Source organism: Mauremys reevesii, linkage group 2, assembly GCF_016161935.1.
Source record: "Mauremys reevesii isolate NIE-2019 linkage group 2, ASM1616193v1, whole genome shotgun sequence".
NCBI classification, from domain to species: Eukaryota; Metazoa; Chordata; order Testudines; family Geoemydidae; genus Mauremys; species Mauremys reevesii.
The window spans coordinates 47639266-47665189 of record NC_052624.1 but is presented as its reverse complement, the minus strand read 5'-3'; the positions used below and the strand labels follow the sequence as shown (position 1 = coordinate 47665189).

The 25924-nt window shown below is 39.6% G+C and overlaps 1 protein-coding gene across 13 annotated transcripts in view; it reads right to left on the bottom strand.

The window, feature by feature from the left end:
- The window catches only part of PPP1R9A (protein phosphatase 1 regulatory subunit 9A), a 251370-nt gene that overhangs the window by 74047 nt on the left and 151399 nt on the right, over nucleotides 1-25924 (bottom strand). For all 13 annotated transcript variants that reach the window (XM_039522746.1, XM_039522751.1, XM_039522753.1 and 10 more), the window contains exons 3-5: nucleotides 18738-18870; nucleotides 18102-18222; nucleotides 12176-12280 (exon numbers count right to left, since the gene is read on the bottom strand). In XM_039522746.1, coding sequence (XP_039378680.1) covers nucleotides 12176-12280; nucleotides 18102-18222; nucleotides 18738-18870 — 359 coding nt within the window. The remainder of the gene's footprint in view (nucleotides 1-12175; nucleotides 12281-18101; nucleotides 18223-18737; nucleotides 18871-25924) is intronic.

Here is a 25924-nt window from a genome sequence, read left to right as displayed (position 1 = left end):
TTCTGTGGGCTTATGAGGAGTGGAGTGTACTACAGAGCATCAGGCTGTTCTGTCCTTCCCCACCTGCACTGCATTTCCTGCTTGTTATACGCACCTTTGTGGCCCCTAACCCACCCCCGCTAAAGTGGAGAATCGGTCTCCATGTTTTTGTCCAATCAGTTTGGCTTCTGGATTTTCATCTTTTCCCATGGATACATCTATAGATGATACTTATGCTATTTTCTTAATTCAAAGTGCATTTAAGTTTTCCTGTTATTTCATGAAACTCTGTCACTACACTATTCTCCCAAAGTTTGTTATTGCTGCAGGTTCAAAACGTATTCTCTGTTCATGTTTCCCTTGCTTTGGTTGAAACCCAGATCTAGTTTTCAACAATTATAACCAAAGCTCATCCTAAAATGTAACACAGATTTTTTTTCCAGTACACTGGATGTACTGTAATTAGATGCTCGGTGTATTACAATAGTAAGGACAGATAATCACACTATAATACCAATGTTATAAACAAGTGAGAGACACTTAGGAGTTTAAATGAATCAAAGTTAGAAGAGTATGTTCTTAACATGCTAGAAAGAGGATTAGCTGCTTACAGCTGAAAAACATTATGCAGATCTGTAAAGCAAAGTCAGGCCACTGAGACATTCCATATGGTGATTTAGTTGTTTCCTAAACATTTGGGGCAAAAGATGAACATATATAAAACACTAGAGGGTGAATTATATTCTGTGTAAAAGGAAAAATTTGATTGTATTAGATGGCACTGTGCATTCTTGAAAGTCATTTGGAATTTGGCATCTGTGTAAGACAAGGTCCCATGAGTGGATAAACCCAAGCCCATTCCCTATGCCAAGTAATCTGCTAGACCAGGGTGGATAAAAATAATTTAAAAAAAACAGATTTTTTAATTTAAATTTGATTTTTGTAGTTAAATGAAATATAGCACTATTTAAAAAAAAATAAACCTATTTAAAATTACTCTGAAATTGACAACTTATGTTAAGACCTACACTTATTATAATTAATAAATGCATAAAATAATATTAAACAGTACATATTTGATGCCAAGTTTTAAAGGAAGTCAACTCAATGAACTGGTGGAAATCACGGGCTAAACACCTAGATTCAGGATTTGTTGAAATGCTAAACCAGCTTTTGACAGCAGTAGTCTCTTTTGCAGATGCAGAAAGAATATTTTCTTCATTTCAGTTTATTCAACTAGCTCAGTTCAATGACTAGTCCAGCCAAAGTTCAGAGACCAATTGGGAGTTGAGAAAGCAGGAAATCATGTTTTCCTCTTCCAATCTATGAATGCAAACTAAGTGTGAGAGGGCAAGATCTGCAAGCTCTAAAATCTGGAAGGACAAGATGATCAGAAACAATCAGTTCAATTCGTTAACTACAAGTCATACTTCCTTTCTTTAAGTGCAAAATATGTTTTGAAAAACCTCGTCTTCTGATGTATCCAGTGCTTTTAATGCTTTTAAAAAAATGTAAAATATGTTTTGTGCATTTTAATCAAATTTGAATCTTCATCCAAATAGACTTTGATAAAAATCACAAGTATGTTTCAATTGGTACCAACTAATGAAAATCAACCTTTGTAAAAAAGTACAAATGCAATACACACTTAAAATTCATGATTTAAATCGAGGTTTCTTGCTTGCTGATTTAAATCATGCTTAAAACCAGTGATTTAAATCTCTTTGATTTAAAGCAATCTACCCATGAAGTCATAGACTAGCAAAAAGGAATACAATTTGGAGATATGCTGCACACACAGAAGCAAAGTAGCCAAGGATGACTTCCAAAGGGGAAAGAAAGGTGACTAAAATGACCCCATTTGAAATGATAAGTCCAAGCTGGAGACCAAAACAAACCATTCATAAAGAACAGCTGACTGGAACTGCCAGGGTCCCTTTTCGACTGGGCATTCCGGTCAAAAACCAGACACCTGGCAACACTAGTCCTGAAATACTGGAGTTGAATGTCCTGACATCTTTATAAGGTAGGCTATTTTAGGTTATTGTTAGAGGTTTTAAAATATATTTTCCCTCTCCTTCCAAAGGCACTCATGGTTTATTGTTATATTATTTTCAGGCCTTGAAACAGACACCAAAATTAAGTCTGGTCAATGACACATAAAGGTCTTAGTGTATACATAAATAAAACCCTCACACAATGACATCAAAGCATCTACCAGGTGTTTTCCAAACAGAAATAGAGTAAGTATTTTACATTCCTACAATTTAAACAGGAGTTTAAGTGAGTTATCTGCTGCCATAGTCAGACTGATATGTTAGAAAATAAATATTTAGCAATGTTAAATGTTTTTTTCTTGAAATGATATTGTAAATTGCCAAAATACAGGTTCAGTTTTTAGTGACTACAGTTTTCAGAACACAAACTAAACTAAATAAGGATATTTTAGACCAGTTGCCTTGTTACATTCCCAGTTTTAAAATATATGCTTAAATGCAACAAAATAAAGACATTTCTATAACTGGTAAAAGGTCACAAAAAGAGAATAGAAAAACAGTGAGGAGTAGCTTATGCCCAAATAAATCTGTTAGTCTTTCAGGTGCCACCGGACTCCTTGTTGTTTTTGTGGATACACAGTAACACGGCTACCCTTCTAGTAATTGACACCAAAAAGAGAATAAATATCACACTCTCTAATATACATGAAATAATGTTTTTGATGTATAAAGCTTTAATTATCAATAAATGCTTCTATGGAGGGAGAGTTTTTAAAATGTTTAATTAGATATTCAAACCTAGTCCAGTTCTAAATATGAAGATAGAAAATGTCATAACCAGAAGTGTTTAAATATGAAAAAAGAGGCAGAAGGTTGTGAATCACTGCCCAGAAAATTAGTCATTGAAGCATATTGTACATACTTAAATAAAAGTGACTAATTATATATTTTCCATCACTGGTTCACTAGAATTAGACACGTATTTTAGAACAGGCAAGTTAAGTCTTAAGGGTCAAAAGTATTATTAAATAGAAGAGAAATGTAAAATCTATGTGCCACATCATCTTTAAGAAGCTGTTTATACAGTAGCCCTGTTTCTGGATGTAAGATAAATCAAAGTTTAACCTTTTAAACTTCTTTGAGACTTCACGATCATGACAATTTTCTCTATTATAAAAACAGCAATTATACTTTATATTACTATAAAATATAATAAAATACACCAGCAACATGAAATATTACTACAGACCATTGCTATATACTAAACATCTGGGCCATTTTCAAATGTGGCTACTTTTGTTGTAAATTGTTTCTGATATTCACAAAGAGCCATAACAGCACAAACAGCATCGCAGCTGCCAAATGCACGGCATGAACGGACTTTGATATTAACAGTGACCCATCTTACTCAATGACTAGATGTGAAACACTCTCTTAAAAAGGCGTTGTTAAAATAAACAGGTCTGGAGCTAGAAATATAATTAATATTTGATTCTACCCTTGGACATGGGGAGATAGAAAATATGGGGGAATTAAAAATCCTTGAGGGCAAATCTTGAGGGTGAGATGAAAGATATATATAGGAGACAGGGCCAAAAATTCTACCCTAACTCCCATTGGGAAGACTCAGAGTGTGTAAAGTTAAGCATGTGCACAAGTCATTTCAGGATCAGGATTTCTGTTTGTAAAACAGGGTGAAATAAAGAGTCAATTTTATTTAAAACTACTCAGTAACCTACATCTAATTTATGAGCAGAACATTAGTATTTTCAGATTCATTTTGAGTTATTTTAGTTTAAAAAAAAAAAACTAAAAAAATAAAACCCTCCTGGGGGGTTAAGAAAGGATTCCACTGAATCTGGCAGCAATTCTCAGATTTCCTTCAGCCCAATGATACTTTTGAGCATACTTAATACCTTACTTTCCTGAACTTTTTCAACTTAAAGTACAGTGATTCTGCAGTGGTTTGTACATTGAAATAATATGGAGAAAACCAGCTGATTTCAGTGAAGTGGCAAGGTTAGAAGAGAGCAGAACTTAGCCCTCTGTTTCAGTCTGCCTCTTTGCAAACCTAGGAAGACAACATTGCCTCAGAACACATTTAAAACAATTTATAAACAAGCATGGCACATTTTACACCACTACATGGCGTGAACCCTGTAGGAAGAGATACTTCTATTTAGTGGCAACAACATAACCTAGATCTAGTGACAGTCCTCCATGAATAAGATCAAGCACTTTTAGAAAAGTCAACCTCAAACCACGGAGGTCATAAAGTTTTAGCTTCTCTATGCAAATGAGCAAATTACCACATCCTAGTTCATGTACTTTCACATAAGAAACAATCTGAAAATGAAACAGTCACGAAGACCTAAAACAATTATATTATGAAACAACAACATTGAACTGATTTTTAAATAGGACTATGAGAAAGTCAAGTAAAAGTAGGATAAACTGGATGTTAATTAACTTAGATTAGTTATTCTCATTTAAGAGTGTCTATTAGTGTCGGGACCTGAGTGGTGATTCAGCTATGTGTAAAAATGCTACAAAAGCAGATGTTAGGTTAGGCCTGGGAAATGCAATAGCCCGTGATAAACAATTTCTTAAGCTTAAACACTGGTTTATCCCATGGTGGGCAAGGTCCTTCCCTTCCCATCATACCAGTCAGCATTCTGACATAATACAGACACTGGTATTCCCTGAATACACAGTATGCAGCTGACCAATATTCTCTGAGGTATTCCTCAATTCTAAGGGTGGTAGCCAGCCACGGAAGACATGTACACCCCCTATATGTACACCCCCTATATGTATCTGAATGTAAACACCCTATGGAGATGAATACATTGTGAAACGATAGCTGTGAGATAGGTGAACTGCTCCATTCATGTCTGTGAGTGTTCCCATCCCCCCTCACCAGTGCTGGAGAACCTGTGATATGCATCAAGCATGCCTATTCTCAACACCCCACCTCAGTCTCAGCAATGTATTCTTGTTGCATGCTCCCAGTATACCTGCTCTAAGCGCCGCACCCAGAGAGGCAGAGGTTTCAAACCCCTGTAGAGGACAAGACCTGTCCCCCCCTATATCACTTGGGGAGGGCAAGGAAAGGGGCAAATATGCCCCCAGAAGGGGAAAGTCCCCCAAATCCCAGCTCACATGAGGGAGTCAAAAGGGGTTTCAGACCCCCTGTAGTGGTCCTCCAGATTGTGCCATACACAGAGGAGGCAGGGTGAGGGGTTCAGATGCCCCAGAAGAGCAACTCCCCCATACCCATGCTCACATGAAGAGGACACAGATGGAGGATGTGCCAGCTCACGCCAAGGCTCCTAGGCCTCACTGAACACTGACAAATAAGTAGCTGGAAACCAGTCTGGCTCACCTGTGTGTTAGCATTGTTAAAATACGTGTTAAGTTTATAAGAATGTGTTTAGTGTTTGAACTTTATAAAATGATTGTGAGTTGCTGCATTCATTAATTTCACTTATAATATCTGTATTCCATGTCATAAGGTAATAGTTAAGTGTTAAGTGTTTGCTATGCAACTGGAAACCCCCAGAGCCAGGAGAGAAGCATTACCAAGTGTGAAATACTAGTTTATCACCAGAGTTGTCATCTCCTGTCCAACAAAAGAAGGCCTATAGACATCAAATGAACCATTGTGGAACATCAGCGGGCAAAAGACTTGCTTGATTTCTCTCCTCACACCCATGAAGAGGTGATGTGCACAAACTCTCATCCCTTCACAGTTTGAACTTTATGGGAAAGGAATAAAAATCCCTGACCAGGAAGAACTGTACCACTATGTTGCTTGGAGTTTAGAGAGGGCAATATTTCTAAGCATAAGCATGGGATCCCCAAGCTGCTTAGCTTGTGTTAGCCCTAAAAGACATATACAGTTTACATATTACAGCAGCTTATAATACTTTCTGAAACTTAAAATTGTAATTCTTCTGTGTGTGTATGTTTACCTGCTTTAACCTTATAAATAACTATCATTTCTTTTTCCTAGTTAATACATCTTTAATTAGTTTATTACAGGACTGGCTACAAGCTTTGTCTTTGGTGAGAGATCTCAGGTACAAATAACAAAGAGTAAGTGACTGGTTCTTTGGGACTGGGAGTAACCTAAATATTGTTGTGATTTTTGGTGTAAGGGACCATCTATCACAAAGGTAGGCTTGCCTGGGTGGCAAGATAGACTGGCGTGCCCACGAGGACTGTCTGTAACTCCATGTTAAGGCTGTTATAGTGCTTGAGGAGTTCACACTTGATACTAGGTTGATGAAAACTAAGAACACACAGCCAGTCTGGGGTTTGTGTGCTGATTTGTAACAGTCAGCCCTAAGGTTGGTGCCCAAGTTCATGAACCACTCCAGATAGCATGATGGAAGGGACAGAGCCCCCTAGAGGGGGTGGGGTCCCCCAGAAACTGACACAAATAAAGGTAGGGAAAGAGGCTCAGCCCCCCTAAGACAGGCAGCCCCCCTGATCCAGGCAGACACATGGAAGAGATATGTAGGGCTGACAGGTGCCTCTGCCCCTATTCTCTCTCAGTCCTCCTATGACTCACTCCCAAAACCCGCTCCCCAGTTGTCTCTCCCCTCCCATTCTTCTAAACTCCCACCCTCTCCTTCTCATCTGACCCCCACAAGCCTCTCCTACATACACTCCCCCATTTTATCTCCTCCCCATGATCATCCTTCCCCTCACTGCAGTTCCAAACCTCTTTCCCCCTATTTCCACCTACTCTTCCACCCCAATCACCCTCCCCTTCCAGCAAGCATTTACATGTGTAATTTACTGTCATTTCAAACATAGTTTAAGCACCTTCTAAATACAGTATGAGCACCTTCCTTTCTGCTTTAGTCAGACTACATTCCCCGATAATAAAGAAATCCTTTGACAGAGGATATATGCCCAGGGCTAGATGTGAACTCGCAGTGCTTAGGTAGTGCTCAAGTTTCATGCCTATAACATTCCCCTGGAGCAATTAAGTCCTGTGAGCTACAGCTGGCTTTCAACTCCCTTAGCCTCTCTCTCTCTGTGCACATGCAGTGTAATCAGTGTGGTGCATGAGCCTTAGAACAGATTGGTTCTCTAGACAGACATGTGCCTAACTTCTTCAAATAATGCTGTAATGCGATTTCCCTGAAAGGGCTAGTAGGTGGTAACCCTTGAATGTAACCCTGATGCAAGGATCTCAGCCCTGGTTTGAGTCCTATGTGTGCACACAAGAAGTTGGAAATTCATCCACCTTCAGAAAAGCTGGGTTTTCCCCCACGAGGTTGTAACTCAGTAAGCCTCTGGTCAAATGGTTCCAAATCTGGATTGCTACCCAAAGCCTGGGCCCTCATGAGGCATACCAAATTCCAAGTCAAGCTCAGTAACTGTGCAAATTTTAAAGTACTTAGAGGAGTCAGTCTTTTAAACAGGAAGGACATCCCCAACCTTAACTATAGCAGAACTGGCCCTCCACTATACCGAATGGTATTGGTCTGACACTGCCCTTTATCCCATTCCCAGAAAGATGAGAGAAGGGTGACACTCAGTAAAACTGAAAGACAATATGCATTTCAAAAAAAAAATCCCTCCAGTGTAAAATCAGACTGTGGAATTCACTAATGCAGGATATTAGCAAGCTAAATAGTTTCACAAGATTAAAGAGGACTTGACATTTACATGAGTTGAAATAACATTTGTAGTTAGACTTGCCATATTAAAGTTGAATGAATGGAGGATAGCTAATGTGATGCCAATTTTTTAAAAAGGCTCCAGAGGTGATCCTGGCAATTACATGCCAGTAAGCCTAACTTCAGTACCAGGCAAACTGGTTGAAACTATAGTAAAGAACAGAATTGTCAGACACATAGATGAACATGATTTGTTGGGGAAGAGTCAACATGGCTTTTGTAAAGGGAAATCATGCCTCACCAATCTACTAGAATTCTTTGAGGGGGTCATGTGAACAAGCATGTGGAAAAGGGGAATCCACTGGATATAGTGTAGTTGGATTTTCAGAAAACCTTTGACAAGGTACCTCACCAAAGACTCTTAAGCAAAGTAAGCAATCATGGGATAAGAGGGAAGGTCCTCTCATGGATCAGTAACTGGTTAAAAGATAGGAAACAAAAGGTAGGAATAAATGGTCAGTTTTCAGAATGGAGAAAGGTAAATAGTGGTGTCCGCTAGGGGTCTGTACTAGGACCAGTACTATTCAACATATTCATAAATGATCCGCAAAGACGCATAAATAAAGAGGTGGCAAAATTTGCACATGATACAAAACTACTCAAGATAGTTAAGTACAAAGCAGACTGCAAAGAGTTCCAAAGGGATCTCACAAAACTGGATGACTGGGCAACAAAACAGCAAATGAAATTCAGCATTGATAAATGCAAAGTAATGCACATTGGAAAACATAATCCCAACCATACATATAAAATGATGGTGTCTAAATTAGTTGTTACCACTCAAGAAAAAGTTCTTGGAGTCATTGTGGATAGTTCTCTGAATATATCCACTCAGTGTGCAGCAGCAGCCAAAAATGCTAACATGGAATATTGGGAATCATTACGAAAGGGACAGATAATAAGACAGAAAATAGCATATTGCCTCTATATAAATCCATGGTACACCCACATCTTGAATACTGTGTGCAGATGTGGTTGCCCCATCTCTAAAAAGATATATTGGAATTGGAAAAGGTTCAGAAAAGGGCAACAAAAATGATTATGGGTATGGAGCGTCTGCCACGTGAGGAGAGATTAAGAAGACTGGGACTTTTCAGCTTGTAAAAGATACGACTAAGGGGGGATATGACATAGGTCTATAAAATCATGACTGGTATGGAGAAAGTAAATAAGGACGTGCTATTTACTCCTTGTCATAACACAAGAACCAGGAGTCACCAAACGAAATTAATTAGCAGCAGGTTTAAAACAAAAGGAAGTATTTCTTCACACAATGAACAGTCAACCTGTGGAACTCTTTGCTAGAGGATGTTGATGATTACTGGTTCTGTTCATTCCCTCTGAAGCACTTGGCATTGGCCACTGTCGGAAGACAGGACTCTTGGCTAGATGGACCTTTGTTCTGACCCAGTATGGCCATTCTTATGTTCTTACAAGGGCTACCAATTTTCATTCTTTAGGTCAGAAACTATTTGCCAGCTGGGATTAGGAAATAACTCCCCTTGCTCCCTTTCCCGCAGAGGGATAGCAGAGCACAGTGCTGGAACTAGGAGTGCTGCTGCACCTCTTGGCTCGAAGTGGTTTATAATATAATGGCCCTCAGTACCACCACTATACAAATTGTACATAGTACAGTTGGTGAATGTCTTCCTGTAAAGCATATAGGCTGCTGCCAGACATAGAATGCCAAACTGATTGAACTAATGGTCTTCTATTCTGGTATGGCAATTCTTCTGAATAGCATAACATTTAAAATAATAGAAACCCATCAGCTCCTTCAAGTTTTTATGTGATTTATTTTCTGGGTGTGAGGGGTTATCTTGAATTGGAACAGTTTAAAATATAGATGCAATGGCTTTGTTTTCACCATCTCTTTACTATGTTAGTTACAGAAGGTTGGTTACATTTTTCTGGAAGCAATATTGAAGAATCTATTCTAGGTCACTAACCTCCATTGTCATGACTATTCAAAAATGTTTACAAAGCTCAAAGGGGGTAAAATCACTAAATATCAGCATTATACTAGCTTTCTGAAGAAGTAGTGACCAAATTATTGGTGAGAATTACGAACGTAGTTTCAATTTCACTCCTTTCATAAATGTCTTTCCACATGATCTATCAAGTATAAGCCTCAATGCAAAGGCTAAAATGCATTTTGCTAAACAAGCTGAAAAATGGCAGTGTGTAATGTTTTGGGCTGTAAGAGGAAGGAATGTTGGAGACACACAGAACTGTGTTCGTGTGGCATTCCAGAGAGAACATGTGTACACACAGTATGGGCTGTATTCATGATGTGGAAAAAAAGCTGTGCTCATTAAAAGTTAGGTTGTTAGTTCACATGCTGTCACTTGGACAGCGCAGAGGCCACAAAGTGCTCATTAAAGCAATTATGTAAAATTAATTAAGTCAACACTGTAACATATATAGTAATTAAAGCAGAACTTTAATTCTATTACACAGTATGTGTGTGATCTCTCCCATCAGAGGTTGGTATGTGGATTTGCTACAGAGACATCTTTAATAGATAGCAAGGGAGTTCTACCTCCACATTTTCTCACCAATGTGTCTCCATTTGCAGTTTTGCGTTGCTTCCCATCTCATTTCCTCCTGAAAAGGAGGGGGTTGTAGATCACTTGCACTGTGCATGGGGCACTAGTGATCCCTGGCAACATGAGAGGCTGAAGGTAGGAATCAGAAACAATATTGACTCCCTTTACCTGCACGGGAGTCTCAGCACCCAACCTTTCTCCTCCCCCACAAGTGACGTGAATCATTAATGGCAGCTGCTAAGGAAGTGATGATGCTCAAATGCCAGCATGAAGCTTCCTTATACTTACAGCAGCCAGACACAAATAGCTGCGGAAAGGAGAGGAGTCCTGTCCTAGATGATCCTCGTAAGCTCTCCTAAGGCCAGGGAGGGTATGTGGGACGGAGTGAAAGTGTGTCCACAAAAGAGAGGGAGGATGAGAGATTGCTCTGTAACCCTACTACTGTGTCACAGCAACTGAAACAGGAGACAGGTTCTGCCATGAAACAGATTTTTTTTTCCTTTACAACACAGCCAGCGGACATGGCTTCTGCATGCATAAAAGGGAATAAAAATGACAGCAAAATATGCAATCCTCTTTTATGAATAATGTTTTTAAGAGACCAATAATTGATCCAATCTACTCTATAAGCAAATGTTTATGTTTATGGTAGAGCCACACTTTCAAGCTGGTAGTAACCTTTGGCATCCTGAGATTCACCTTCAAAAGGCATTACACTAAGAGCGATGTTAGGGGAGGGTTTCAGGAATGTGTCTAGCTTTCAGTAATTAAAAGCAAACACAGTGCACTGAAGTATGCAGAACATAAAACAATGCAACTTGCCAGGGCCTAACCAGTACTTGTGTGTGATGTCTATGTCACAGACTTCATGACGGAGCTTGGCAAATCTTCTCACTCTCCTGATCCCAAGCAGCCTGGCCAATAACATTTCACACATTTCTGAGCTTCCCTGTGAGATGGACAATGGAACCTTGGATGCAAATAGAATTGAGGAAACTGGAGGGTCCTTATCATACAGTTTTCTTAAATGATGCAAAATCAGAAAGGGTGTTCTACCAAATTCTATCCCATCCCTTCTCCTCAGAAGATACCTGCATTAGTAGGAAGGGGTGTTAATGACATAAATAAGCCCAGTTCACTCAGCCTCTCCTCATAAGTCATGTGCCCCAGCCCCCTAATCATTTCCGTTGCCCTCCGCTGAACTCTCTCCAATTTGTCCACATTCTTTCTGTAGTGGGGGGCTCAAAACTGGACGCAATACTCCAGATGTGGCCTCACCAGTGCCGAATAGAGGGGAATAATCACATTATTGTATTATGGTTCTTACAAGTATTTTACATTTTTGCATTATGAATTTACATCTTGTATTAAGAATTTTACTCAGTGAATTTTACAATATTTTCTAGCCTGTTCACCATTTTACTGACAGTTGCAACAATCCCTTTTAACTAGCAGGAGCTAATCAAATGAACAAAACATTTGATAGCAAGGAGGTAAACAAACTATCTGATATGGGGATAAACCCAGAGCAAGTAGTGGGGAAAGGGTGGCTCAGTGAATTAGTATTGGGATAGTATTGGTAATGATTCTCCTTGAGGTTTCCATCTGACAACTATCTGGTGGCTTATGTGAACAATAAGTCAGAGCCTGGTTTAAATCCTTTGAAAGAAATCAACTTTTACCAAATTACAGCAACTGAGGATCTGACCCTACCTGTGGTTTCAGTCCAAATCTAAATTATCACGTCGTCACATCACAAAAAATTAATATCATTTATACCATTGCTGGGAGTCCCAGCAGTAATGTCACAGGTTAAAAGGACATAGAGCCCTCTCCCTTTCCACTTTCTTGTATTGCTCCTACCTCAAGAAATTGATATCCCTAATGGAAGCAACTAGATAATTTGAAATGTTTAGTACCATCAGTGTGTTCTTCTTCAAACATATTTACTCACCTGACATTTCCTTTGGTGTTTCTGAGAACTGTTGCAGCAAAATTTTGTGTAACGCCAACCAGACTGATTCCATCCACTTCTACAATTTGGTCATTTACTTGGATCCTTTCAGAAAAACAAATAAAATCCCTAAATTACTCATCAAAACATAAAAGGAAGCAATAATTGTAGCTTTTTAAAAAGTGTTTGGAGTTTTACCAAAATAAAACAAACTGAGGTAAATACCATCCATACAACATTATGAAGCTTATTTGTGTGTGATATAGACCCCAATTCAGGAAAGGGCTGACTTCACTGGTATATAAGCACATGCTTAAATGCATTCCTGAAGTGGGGCAAAGCATGCTTTGCTATTTAATATTGCTGAATACTGGAAGCAACAGCAAGGAAAAAAATACAAAATTATGTCACTGCCTGTGTACAGATACCTCATAATTACAACTTTAGACAATCTTAGTATTATGAGTAATTACATTCCTCCATCCTCCATATCAGTAGTATTGTATGTAGTCACAGGTAAAACAAATGGCTGAATCTGGAACTTTACAAAACTAAACTCAGACCTGGTCTATACTTAAAAGTTAAAGTGACCTAGCTACATCACTCAGGATTGTATACCATAGTTAGGTCAACCTAGCCCAGAGGGTAGACACAGCTAAGCTGATGGAAGAATTTGTCCATAGACCTGTCCGTACCAACTCTAGGAGAGGTGGATTAACTACACTGAGGGGAAAACCTCTTCCACTGATGTAGGAAGTGTCAGCTACGGTACTACAGTGACACAGCTGAAGAATCAGAGCTATGTTGCTATAGTGGTTGTAGTGTAGACATACCTTGAGATATCTGAATAACTTACACATTGTACTTTTCTAAGCAATCTTGAAGAACAATGTAAACTGCAGTTTTAGTATTTCATGCTACTTGAAAACTGAGTATTCTTTAGCGCAAAAGAATATTTTAATAATCTATAATGTATCTAAAAGGCCACTGCTCAGTAGATTATGCCTAAACTTCAGATAAAGGTAATTTTAAAGACTAATTTACCCTAAGAGGTCTGATCTTGCATCCCCTGGATACTAGAAATTCTCAATTACCTGAAAGGGAGTCTTGGGTGTATAAGGAATAAAGGATAAGGCCTTATATTGTTTTACCAGGGGAAGAATCTCCTAGATTTTAAACATCTATTTATAAACACAATCTACTGCTCCATGTGACAAAGTTAAAAAAAAATGAATTGCTACTCTTTTTGTTCTGGAATACACACAACATGCATCCCTAGGGCAGAGATAGCATCATCATTTATTAAAGGTACGTGGAGGGAAGAGAGCCATATCAAATTCAGCTCTGCTAGAAACATACAAATTCCAACAGTTTTCCAAATAAAAAAGGATATAAAAATAGTAAACTAAACGTATTTTCAAGCATCTGTATGTGAACTACTATATCAGAGAACACAGATTTAAAAAAAAACCCAACAGAAACAGAGCAGATGAAAACTTCGTGTTTTAAGTCAAGATATTTAAAAATGGCACTTTTTCCTGAGCATAAATACCTAATAATGGAAGTTTTCCATAGGACCTCAGAACCACATGCTCCGGGAATGCAAATTAGAAACTACATTTTGTGAAGGAGTACTAAAAATAATTTCACTCTCAGCTTTGGCATAACACCTCACATTTCTACATGCATTTTGAATAACATCTCCCAACTTTTTGGACTGTACTGCTGAGCATAAATGGCTCCTTGGAGCTACTTTGGTAGCTTCCAAGTTCATATTGTCACTGTGGACCAACTGTGGATCACTGGATTATTTCCCAGCTGGAGATAGCAAATTTTGAAAATATTGCTTTTGTGGAAGCCTACAAACTGCATCTTTGCAACCCCACTTGCCCCCCTCTCCCCTTCAGAACCGCATGTCATTTTTATACATGTAACTGTTGCCGTTACATTGAACATACTTCAATAATATAAAAAGATTGACAGATTTTGAGAATCTTTTTGTCCATTAGCCCACTTTGGTTATTACTTCTCTCTGTATTTCTTTTCTTTGCTGCTTACTAATTTATTTCCATCTCTTATTTCTGTCTTCTTAATCCTCCAAATACATAATATGTGCCATCCAAAAGGACATTTCCTATATGATGCCAAGTAAGTATTCCTATATATACACATGTAAGACTAATCACGTTTATTTTCCAGTCATGTCTTATTCTATGTTTGGAAAGAATCCTTGACCCTGGAGACACTACCAAAATAAGCAATACTAATAAGATTTTCTATGTAATTGAGAACTGATTTGTCAAAAGGCCAGTCCACAAAGAAATTAATGTGCATTTTTGCTTGCTAAAACTGCTTTTGCAATTAACATGATTCCACATGCAAATCTGTTATTTGTGCACAAATCGCCTGTTTGTCAAATAGCTGGCCATTTGCAAGTGGAAATTCACAATTTGCACATGGAACTATACAGAAATTAGGCAAACGTGCTTACGTATATTAGCATCATTTTGTATCTGACCTTTTGAAACTCAGGCCTTAATATGTAAAAATGGAATAGAAGTGCGAATAAAAAATGTAGAGGTAACATGTTAAATGTATGTTAAAATTACAGAATAAAATAATCAGAGTTCCTTTTCAGTAAATTGAATTCTTTCCTCTCTCTTTATCCATCTGGGATTTTGAAGATATAACTGTCAAGATGACTTTGTCAGGTTTGTATTGGATGGTGCACATAGGTCGTTGTCTTTACAAAATCAGCATTTAAATGACAAAGGAGCAGGAGGAAAAATTCAGTCCTAAAATCTTTTTTTAAACAGCAGAATCAACAGTATCCTTTTTTCTAAATATTAAAGGAATTTTTATGATAGATATGAAGATGAAGGATGGCTATTAATTTACATCAGGTGCAATTAATTTCCAGACAGTTATTTTCAACCTCCCCCCCTCCCATTTCCTTCTTCCGCCATCCTGTTCCTGACTCACTTTTAGAAATGTGTTGAATAGCTTGGCACCAATCTGAACAACAACATGCTATTTCGCGCGCGCGCGTGTGTGAGTGTGAGTGTGAGAGTGTGAGTGTGTGAGAGAGAGAGAGAGAGAGAGAGAACAAATTAAGTATCAAATGGGAGAAAGGTTTACGGGTGACAAAGACTTAAAAAGAAAAAGTTTAACAGCATTTTATAATGAATGAAATTGGTGGTTTCTCTATTATTTTCGAAGGGCCAGTTCTTCAAGTCTCACTTACAGGGAACAGCAGTTATTCACCCATATGAACTAATTTAAGTTGCTGGAATAACTTGCATAATTGCTACTCAGTATCAGAAAGGTTGCCAAATTAGGTCCTAAAAATGTGAATTCAAATTTTGCAGAGATATAATTTAGTATATGTTTCAAGTTGTGAACTGTTACACATTCCTCAGCAGCTGTTCTCAGGTAAATTTATTATCAGAAAAATATTTTCAAATGACGCATCATCCACTACACCTGTCCTGTACTTGAACTGGGAGATTATTTATACAAAGTAGCCAGTTATCCTATCACATGTGATAGAGTATTGGTATTTGATATTCAGTTTGCCCACTGATTTCTTCACTTTTTATTACCTCTGTCTATCTACCATCCTATTCTTAATTTGGACTGGAGCTTACAACAAGTTCTCTGGTTAAATTGGCCAATGACATTTACCACAGAATGCCCTTTACGTGGCAACTACCCAACATCTGCTATGTCTAGAGCAGCATGAATTAAGACAGTGGTGCTCAGTCACTTGGAATTCCCACACTACAGGTTTCTCATCTTCCCCGAGGGCAAGTAATACCCGGAGTAATCTGCTGACTTTTGCAGAAAAACATGGAAAATTTACTGCAGCTACTGAAGTACGATTCTTATCTAAAAATTACAATATTAGAAATCCCACCCCAATCTTTATTCAATTATCCTAGGATATTTGAGACATCCCTCAAAATATATTCATATTTATTGCTAAAAGATGGTCTTTTGAGTATTATGCTTACTGATTACCATATAAGGATGAGGTTGAAAGAACCTCTAGAGCTGATGCACAATAGATGTTCCATATTCAGGGATAGGCTGCTCCATATTCAGAGAGCTATGTACACCTGTCTCAAATTAATGAAGTCTTTTGGAAAGAACATGAGAGAGTTCTTTCTCAGCTGCCTGAGCATTAGTCAATTGAGGACAAATATTAAAGGGGCCAAAGCAAAAATCTATTATGATCTCCCTGATGAGGGACCTACACCAACTTGTGCAGGCTGTGTTTGTCTGGAGTATAAACAGTCCTGAACCAGCCCCCGAAACATCAAAGGAGGAGCCTCATATGTGGTGTCACAAAGGTGCAAGATGCCATACATCCAAGCAATTGAAGACGACTTCTTGTCGATGTCTGTGGGCTGCTTTGAATCTTTGAGATGAGATCTGCTAACATCGAGAATCTGTTGGAGGGAAGATAAGCCCTGGCTGATATAGTGTCTAAGGAGGCTCCTATGAACTCCACTCTTTGTACCAGGCTCAAAGTGAATTTCTCAATGTTGAGTGGCAATCCTAGCTTGCGGAACTGAGATCTCATCATCCTTATGGTGTCAAAAACCTCATTATAAGATTGGCCCTTGAGTAGCCAGTCATTGAGGTATAGAAAAATTATTATGCCCAGACATCGAAGGTAAGCTGCGACCACTGCCAGTACCTCAAGGAACACTCTTGGGGCAGGCAAGAAGGTCGAACGGGAACACTTGATACTGAAAGTGATCCTGATCTACTGAAAAACACAGGAACTGTTCATGAGCTGGGTGGATTTTTAGGGGGGAGATTTTTGATAGCCTATAGCCTAGTAACATGCCTAGACCACTGCCAGCAGCGGGAATACCAATTATTACGCTTATTGCTGAAAGCAGCTAAAAAGACAGCTACTGAAACCTTAGCACAACTAACAGGCCAGGAGGGGAGGGGAAAGTGAATGCCCACAAGGAGTAAGCATGGCCATGTGCCCTCCTGACTTGAGCTTCTCAAAATTGCTGAAGCATGAGGTTTTGCACGATGGGAAGTCTGGCAACATTTTAACTGTTGCTATGTGAAATACATCTGGTTAACCAATGGAAAATTCACTGGATGGAAAACTCCACACAACTTCTGCTCAGCAGGATTTTTTGTTTTTTATGAACAAGCTATGTAATTGGGTATAAAAGGGGGAAGAGGGCTGAGCTCGGTGGACATTTTAATACTTGGGACTCTTCAGACATTCCTGGGATCCCTCTCAAGTTCCCCTGCAAACAGAAGGGTGGCCACCAGAAGTCTACAGATATCCACTCGAGACCTCCTGAAGATGTTGCCTAAATACTAATCTGGGGTTTATTTGCAGTGCTCTCCTAACCTGTTGCGGACATATGTAAGTGATGGAGACTAAATAAAGTAAAAGCTTTCAGTAAAAGCACTTTTGTTTGCATCAACCATTTATCGACTGGATGTGCCACATCACCATTGATTTATTTCTTGACACCACCTTGCAAACAGTAAAGTTATCGAGAGCTGGAATGCGTGTGTGCAATCACTCAATGAAGAATTTATAATACTGAAGATCACTCTGCACTAGTGATTTTCAAAAAGTGCATGTTAAGTGAGAAATGAGGAACTCAAGGGCACAAAACTGCACAGGAAAAACTAGGAAAATGTTGCTGAGGAACATTTTTTCATAGATACTGACCATCGAAAATTCTCTTTGAAGCCAATTTAGAAGCCTACCTTTAGGTACCCAGATTAGAACATTTGGGCCATAACACTAACTCAAATTTCTAGTTATAAAATTACACACAACTTTTTGCCATATGCAAACAACCAGAAATTATTTTCTACAAAAATCAATATCCATAATAACCATTGCTGAGGAAGATTCCAAACACTGAATCTAGTTTACCTGCCATCTCTTTCGGCTGCCCCACCTTCTGTTACTGTTTTGACAAATATTCCCAGCTTTTCAAGGCCTGCATCTGCTCCAACTCCCATTCCAATAATACTGATGCCAAGTCCATCTTCATCTGTGGAAAAGACAAGTAAAAGCAGCAATACATGCTTGATTTTAAAGTAATTTGGCATTTAAAGAAGTACATTTGCGTACGGCTTTTGTTTTCTTTTGATTTTTTCATGTGATTAAACCCACTTTTAGTTATTTCCTTGGTGAGATCCTTAATTTTCTGCAGTTTTAATAATACACCAAAGACAGATAATATTGCATTTGCCATTTGGAAAAGGTTACTACAGTTAGGCAAGACGGCTAATGTTCCAGAGGAGAATGAAAAGTTAATATGAAAAATCATGTCAATTAACGTGTAAGGTGAACTACAGGAAACAACATTCTTACAGAAATACAGAACTATTGTCCTCAAGCTGGTTCTTTAAATAATATTATTGAATATTTTTCAGTCTGAAGAGCCAAGAGATTTGCAACGGTTCCTCGAGAATTAAAGTTATGCCCTCTAAGCAAATGCAGCAATCCCTTTAAAGATTTGCACATCAGTTTAGAGAAATTGCAAGTAGTGCTCAGAATGCATACCTTTTTCTAGTTCCACTGGAAAAAGCTCCAGTTTTTCCACGCGCTTTTCAAGTTCATATTCAGCTGATGCAGCCACTGGGTCAACTTCATCATTTCTCCGGTCATAGTCTTCATTGGAGTATGTGTTGAAAACCTTTGAAAATATGCCAGTATTGATCAACTATCCGTTCCAGAAAAGACAGTTAACTTAAGAAAATAGCTGCTATATATACCCATTTTTATGGCTTTTTCTATTACATTGGTTGAAATGAGTTTTTAAGGCAATGTTCCCCTCCTCCACTCGAAGTTCAGGTTTTTAAATTAGCGCTTTTTTATTCATCAAACAGTCTGCTAAGGACTGAAAACCAATTCTGAATATAATTAACTCATTTTTACCATATGTGGTTAGAAATGCAGTACATGTTTTAGAAGGACTGAGTCATTCTACTCCTTTCAATAATTAAACACACAAACATATGGTTCCAATCAAACATTGCTCCATTTAAATAGTAAAGATCTCCAAATACTTATAATAGCAGAGCACACAGGAACGACTGTGATTAACTGTAACTTGTATCTAATCTCAACTCTGATGTTTCTTCCTGAGGGTCGAATTTGCACACAAAAAACCAAAGCTGAAGCGGACTACTGCTAATATGAAAAACCATTTACATATCAAATTAAAGATTATGCTGTACTTTTAAATTTTAAGATTACAGTATGGCATGATTATGGTACAATTAAGACTGATTTAACATTTCAATTCTATTATATGACATGTTTAATATCTATGTGTATACACATACAAACTTTTCACATGCTACGGTAAGTATGTTTGTTGAATTTGTTTACCTGTCAGTCAATATAAATATTGATGGCTTTTAAGTTAATTAGGAATTACTGAGGCTTTCTGTAGAACTATAGAATCATAAAGATGGAGATAGTTGTTCAGATTTTTGATCCTGTGCTTTATTTAGATAATCCCTCTGTTCACTTAGTTGCCCCACTGTGGCAGTAGTGAAGAAATAGACAGTGCTGGAGATAAATATTGTATCTCAACTCTTCTGTCCTACATCTATTGTTGCATTTGTTACTTTAAACAAAGGAAACTCCACACCATACCCCCACCACACACACAATTTCACTCTCTCCCCTTTTCTGTCTTTACAAGTACTCAACAAGAGAAGGCAGAATTAGGTAGAAAAAGAATATTTATGATAAATATCAATTTGTGCACCAGATCAACACCAAAACAGAGAAGTCACAAGAAGCCTTCCCTGACACTGCAACTCTGTTCAGATGCTAATCAGCCACTGCCACATGCAAGGACTGCTCAAGGCTATCACCCCATAAGAGGCAGGGAAAGCCAAAGGCAGGGCCGTGGCTAAACTCACCACGCTCTGACTCTGTAGCTGAGCTGTCCATTTAACGTCTAAAAATTCACATTCAACTTTTATGTTTGAATTCTTAATAGAAGTCAGAGAGATCAAATGTTAGAACAAAGGCTGCTCCTCATCAGACCTGATGGTAGAGAGATCTTTTACACACTACAAAAAATGTTTGTGCAGCAAATATTATTAAATAATATTTAATAACAATGGCAGGAACTGCTTTAAAAATGTCATTGAGTGATACAACTTTTAAACTTTAGCTCCTGAAGAACACGTAAAAGAAAAATGATTGTAGCTTAAATGGTACTGTTAGTGGAATCTGTGTGGTTCCCACCTAGCAATTTATCAGCTGAGAGAGCAACATAATTGACTCCACTTCTTCTAAAACTAGATGCACTCCGTGATTATTTTTGTAATTACACAACTGGAAAAAAAAATCTCCCCATCTCCCCTCCCACCCCCTCATTTAATATATCTTTTTTATTTCTTTGGCATACATTCCTCAATTCAACTTTATAACATTTCTGAACTAAGAACAAGAACATAAAAACGGCCATACTGGGTCAGTATCCATCTTGCCCGGGATCCTGTCTTCTGACAGTGGCCAATGCCAGGTGCCCCAGAGGGAATCCATCCCCTCTCTCTCATTCCCAGCTTCTGGCAATCAGAGGCTTGGGACACCATCCTGGCTAATAGTCACTGATGGACCTATCCTCCATGAATTTATCTAGTTCTTTTTTGAACCCTGTTATAGTCTTGGCTCTGGCAAGGAGTTCCACATGTTGACTGTGCACTGTGTGAAAAAATACTTCCTTCTGTTTTAAATCCACTGCCTATTAATTTCATTGAGTGACCCCTAGTTCTGGTGTTATGAGAAGGAGTAAATAACACTCACTTACTTACTCCACATCAGTCATGATTTTATAGACCTCAATCATATCCTCTCCTAGTCGTCTTTTTTCCAAGCTGAAAAGTGCCAGTCTTATTTAATTTCTCCTCATATGGCAGAAACTCCATACCCCTAATCATTTTAATTAGCCTTTTCTGAACCTTTTCCAATTCCAATATCTTTTTTGAGATGGGGCGACCACATCTGCATGCAGTATTCAAGATGTGGGTGTACTATGGATTTATACAGAGGCAATATGATATTTTCTGTTTTTGGAAATACTGACTGAAAAGAAGTAAAAATAATAAGACTGCAACAATTAAACCCATACTGCAGTCTAGAATGCCTTCTTTGCATAACAAATCTCCATAATCACGTCAGAGATGGCTTTCCAGCTTGTAGGCACATTGAATTTCAGATGGTGTCTTGGCACATTTTTGCTTTGGATTTAAACCTAGAGTTCACATGCTTCCTCAAAGAATCTAAACTCATCACGTTTTCTTGGCAGAACAATCCATCGCCTTCATATTAGTAGGACTGTCAAGAAAACCTTACAATACCACTAGAACCATGAAGAAAGCAGTCATCGCTCAAAGTATTGATGCTACTGTCCAAGGTAATAAAATCTTCTCTGCAGTGCTGTGGAAGCAACTTAGTCAGTACCGCATTAATTCCCCTAAAGTAGTAGCTATATTAAGATTATTGTAAGGAAACCAGTAATACAATACTATGTTACTAGTAGCACAGAAATTGTGATAAGGTCCTCATGCTCTTTGGAGCGACTCACAACCGTGAGTGCCTGCTTCTGGGCAGATGGTCAGAAAACAGGGAGACACCCTGGTGGTATGTTCTATAATTAGATTTCACCAAGACAATAACAAATGTGAACTCTTGGATTACAATACCAGTCTTACCATGGAGTCACAGACAGTCTCCTCAGATGCTCCAGTCTATCTTGCCACTCAGACAAACTGGATTTTGTGGTAAGAGTTCACTTATACCAGTGGTTCTCAACCTTTTTCTGAGGCCCCCCTCAACATACTATAAAAACTCCAGGGCCCAGTGGGGGTGTGGGACCCTCAGGGCAGGGGCCTTGGACATAGGCGTAGTTTGACTTCTATTTTGGGGGGGCAGGGGCCAGCAGGACTCGAGCCACCTCCACATGGCAGGGTCCGGGGAGGGAGCACCACCTCCACTCCCTGACTCACCTCAGCAGGCCACCCAGCCTGTCTGGGTTGGGGGGTAGGGGGCGCGCAACCAAAAATTACAACTCAAAGGTATGGGACTTAGCTCAAAAAGTCTGAAAACAGTTTAGGGTGCAGGAAGGGTGCAGCTAGGGTCTGTGTGCAGGCAGGGGGTAGCTCAAGGGGCAGGGAGCGGGTAGCTGGGGTTGTGTGCAAGCAGGGGGTAGCTCAAGGGGCAGGGAGCGGGTAGCTGGGGCTGTGTGCAGGCAGGGGGTAGCTCAAGGGGCAGGGAGCGGGTAGCTGGGGCTGTGTGCAGGCACAGGGGTAGCTCGGGCTGTGTGCACACAGGGGTGGCTGTGGGTACAGGGAGAGGCTAGCTAGGGGCTGTGTGTGGGCAGGGAGGTAGCTCAGGGTGCAGGCAGGGAGTAGCCAGGGGCCGTGTGCGGGCTTGGGAGTAGCTCAGAGGGCAGGGAGAATATAGCTCAGGGTGCAGGGAGAGTAGCTATGGGCTGTGTGCCAGGAGGGCTCCCCTGCGGTCCCTGTTCCACGAGGGCTCTGCCAGCCACGGAGCCAGGTCTCCCCACCCTGGCAGCTCTTACAAGCTGCGTGAGCAAAGGGGGCTGGGAACTGAGGAGCAGCTTCAACCCAGGGCACCAGCGGAAGAGGAGGGAACACTGCCACTGCCTGGTCCATGACACAACCCAGAGCAGCAGCTGCCCCAGACTGTCCGGCTCTGGCTTACTGCCTCCGACCTGGCCAGGGGGTGGGGAGAGGAGATGCGGGGGAGGTGTGGAGCTACCCCCAGGACTGCCATGCTCTTGTGGTGCAGTTTGGGAGAGGGGTGGTGTTGATGGGGATAGGGGGTTCAGACCTGCACCTCCCAGCTTCAGCCCCTTGGGGGACACTAGGGCTTAGGCTCTGGGTTTAAGCCCTATGGATGCCTTGAAAGGGTTCACGGACACCAAGTGGGCCACAGACCCCCGGCTGAGAATTGCTGACTTACACCAAAAATCACACCACCACATCAGGTTGTTCTCAGGCCCAAGAGACCAGTCACTTACCCCAGAGCAATTGGTACTTTAGATCTTACACCAGTTTCCTGCTTTCCTCTAAATCCCCTTCCAATCCATTTTATCTAATAACCATACCCCATCCATAATGAGTACCTGCACGGGACACCCGTCACAAGGAGGCATCCTCAATTATTTTGGCTGAGAGAGAGATTTTATGAAACTGGTTTGGGTATAAATACTCCCTCTCCCCCGTCACCTGGAAGAGCAATGCCCCCCACCTGAACCAGCCACTTCCTGTTCCTCCTTACTCCATCCAGGTAAACTTTCTATTTCTTCCCTCTCTGCTGCCAACTGCCAAGGCAGCTCCCTACAGAGGCAAAAACTTCTTTTCTTGTGGCCTGCCAGATAAGGACCCACCACATACAGTGTTCTTTCAAAAGGCCCTGAATGATCGACTAATTTCTCCTACTGAAGCTACAGTACACCTAAAGGATGAAATTTCTAGATACAACAGAAAGTAAATAGTAGGTTTCTATCTTTACATTAAACCATTTCAGGCTATAACAGCTTGGCTTGGAAGTTCTGAAAAGATTAATTTTCTTGGGAAGAAATCTTTTGCATAAGGCATCTTTAGTAACTGGTAGATTTGCAAAGGGTTTTTAAAGGTGAGAAATGCCTCTTTGATCTGGACAGTCTTTTAAAATGAGTTCCTTAACTGCAGTAAGAATCTCTCTGTCTTGTAAAGGCTGTCCAAAGAATGATTAGCTTTTCAAGTGGTCTATTTCAAGTTCTAATTAATGAAAGTTAAATAGTATTTTATTCATCAGTGAATTCTTTTTTGAATATTTTATCTTATAAGCTCCTTTTTCTAGGAAAATGTCATTTTACACATTTTAACGTTTTGTAAGTTTATTACATAAATATATGATTTTCATTATTAAATAATATTAACAATGACATTATTAATAGAGCACGCTCAATATTGTTTCAAAGTTCAAGTCTTCCCAGATGTGGATTCTGATGGCTGTTAAATTGGGAGAGTGTGGGAATTCACCCTAAAATAAACTTTGCAACCTCAGTTTCAGAAAATTATGTTGTATTTTCCTACATTATTTTATGTTATGAAAATTATGTTGTATTTATGTTGTGGTTCTCAAAATGGGCTTGAACAGATGGATAGGGAGAATCACACAGGCTGCTTTCCCTATAGTCAGCATTCAGCCAGAGGATGACCTATGGGATTCCAATCTGTATGCAGTGTAAAGAAAGTAGGTAGGGGTCGAAGACCTCCTGACTCAGCCCCATTTATCTTTGTGTTCTGAGATGTATGACTCACAGCCAGTATCGTGATTGTATCTCTGACACTAAGGAGAGTCACATGTCTGAGAACACATCATCACAGGCAAAGAGATCCTGCCACGGTAGAATGTGTGGGGATTTCACAGCACCAACCCTGATATAAAGCCCCCTCCAATTAAATCAGTGCATTTGTTGTGTTCTCTGGGAGGTTCTGTGGACACTTTGCTGTTCTTAGAAATAAAGGTCCTGATTCTGATCTCAGTTAATAAATTCTATGATCAGAAGGGAACCACTAGGATCACCTACTTTGGTGTCCTGCATACACAGGCTGGAGAATTTCCCAGACACTGAAGTAATGCTTCTTGAAAGAGATGACCCATTCAGCACAAAATGATCCTGGTGAATTGACTATTGATGCAATCCATAGAGCTGAAAAGAAGCTTAAGGGAAATAAAGTGGCAGGACTCTGTAAAATTCCTGGAGAACTCTTAAAAAGCTCTGGACCAGCTATTCTTTTTTGTCTTTAGGTAAACATAATCTGGAGAACAGTCAGTCTCTTACAACTGGCAAAGACAACATTATTTTATCACTTAGCAAGTATAAAGGCAGCAAATAAGACTGTTGTAACTACTGTGATATTACTCTTCTATCTGTCTTGGGAATGCAAGTACTCCATTCACATTGCATTTGTAGATATCATGGCTGCATTTGACTCTGTTGACTGGGAATCACTTTGGCTGATCTTAAAGCTGAGAGGCATCCCTGACCAGCCCTGTTTAATGTTCTATCTTCTATATGATGATGCCTCAAAATGCATTCTTGTAAATGAGAAAAGAACCGGCTTCTTCTGAATTAAGTTGGGTGTTTGACAAAGACGCATTGCCATCCCAGAACCCTTCAGTGCTGTTGTAGACACTCTCTTTAACCAGACACTAAGTTAGTTTAGACATAAACCTTGATGAAAAGAACCTCACCTACTGTTAATTTTCTTTTCATTCATGAACAAGCTCATCAAGAAGATAGTCAAAGGCCAACTACAGGCTCACCTAATTTAAGTTAACATCCTAGACCCAGCACAATTTGGATTCAGGAGAGGACATGGAACTGAAACCACTTCAGTAGCATTGATGGATGATCACCTGCTCTCAATGGATAGAAGGCAGACCTCCATTCTCATCCTCCTGCACCTCTCTGCAGCACTGAATACTGGTAACCTTAAGATACTGCTGCTTCACCTCACCTGAGACAGGTAGCGGAGATCCAGGGTAATTCCCTAAAAAGATTTGAGCCCTTGCTGGAAGAACACACCCAATGAGTAGTGATGGGACACTGCACCTCCACACTACACCCCTCACTCACATAGTCCAATAAGGATCAATTCTCTCTCCAATCCTGTTCAACATCTATATGCATCCAATAGGTGAACTGGTCA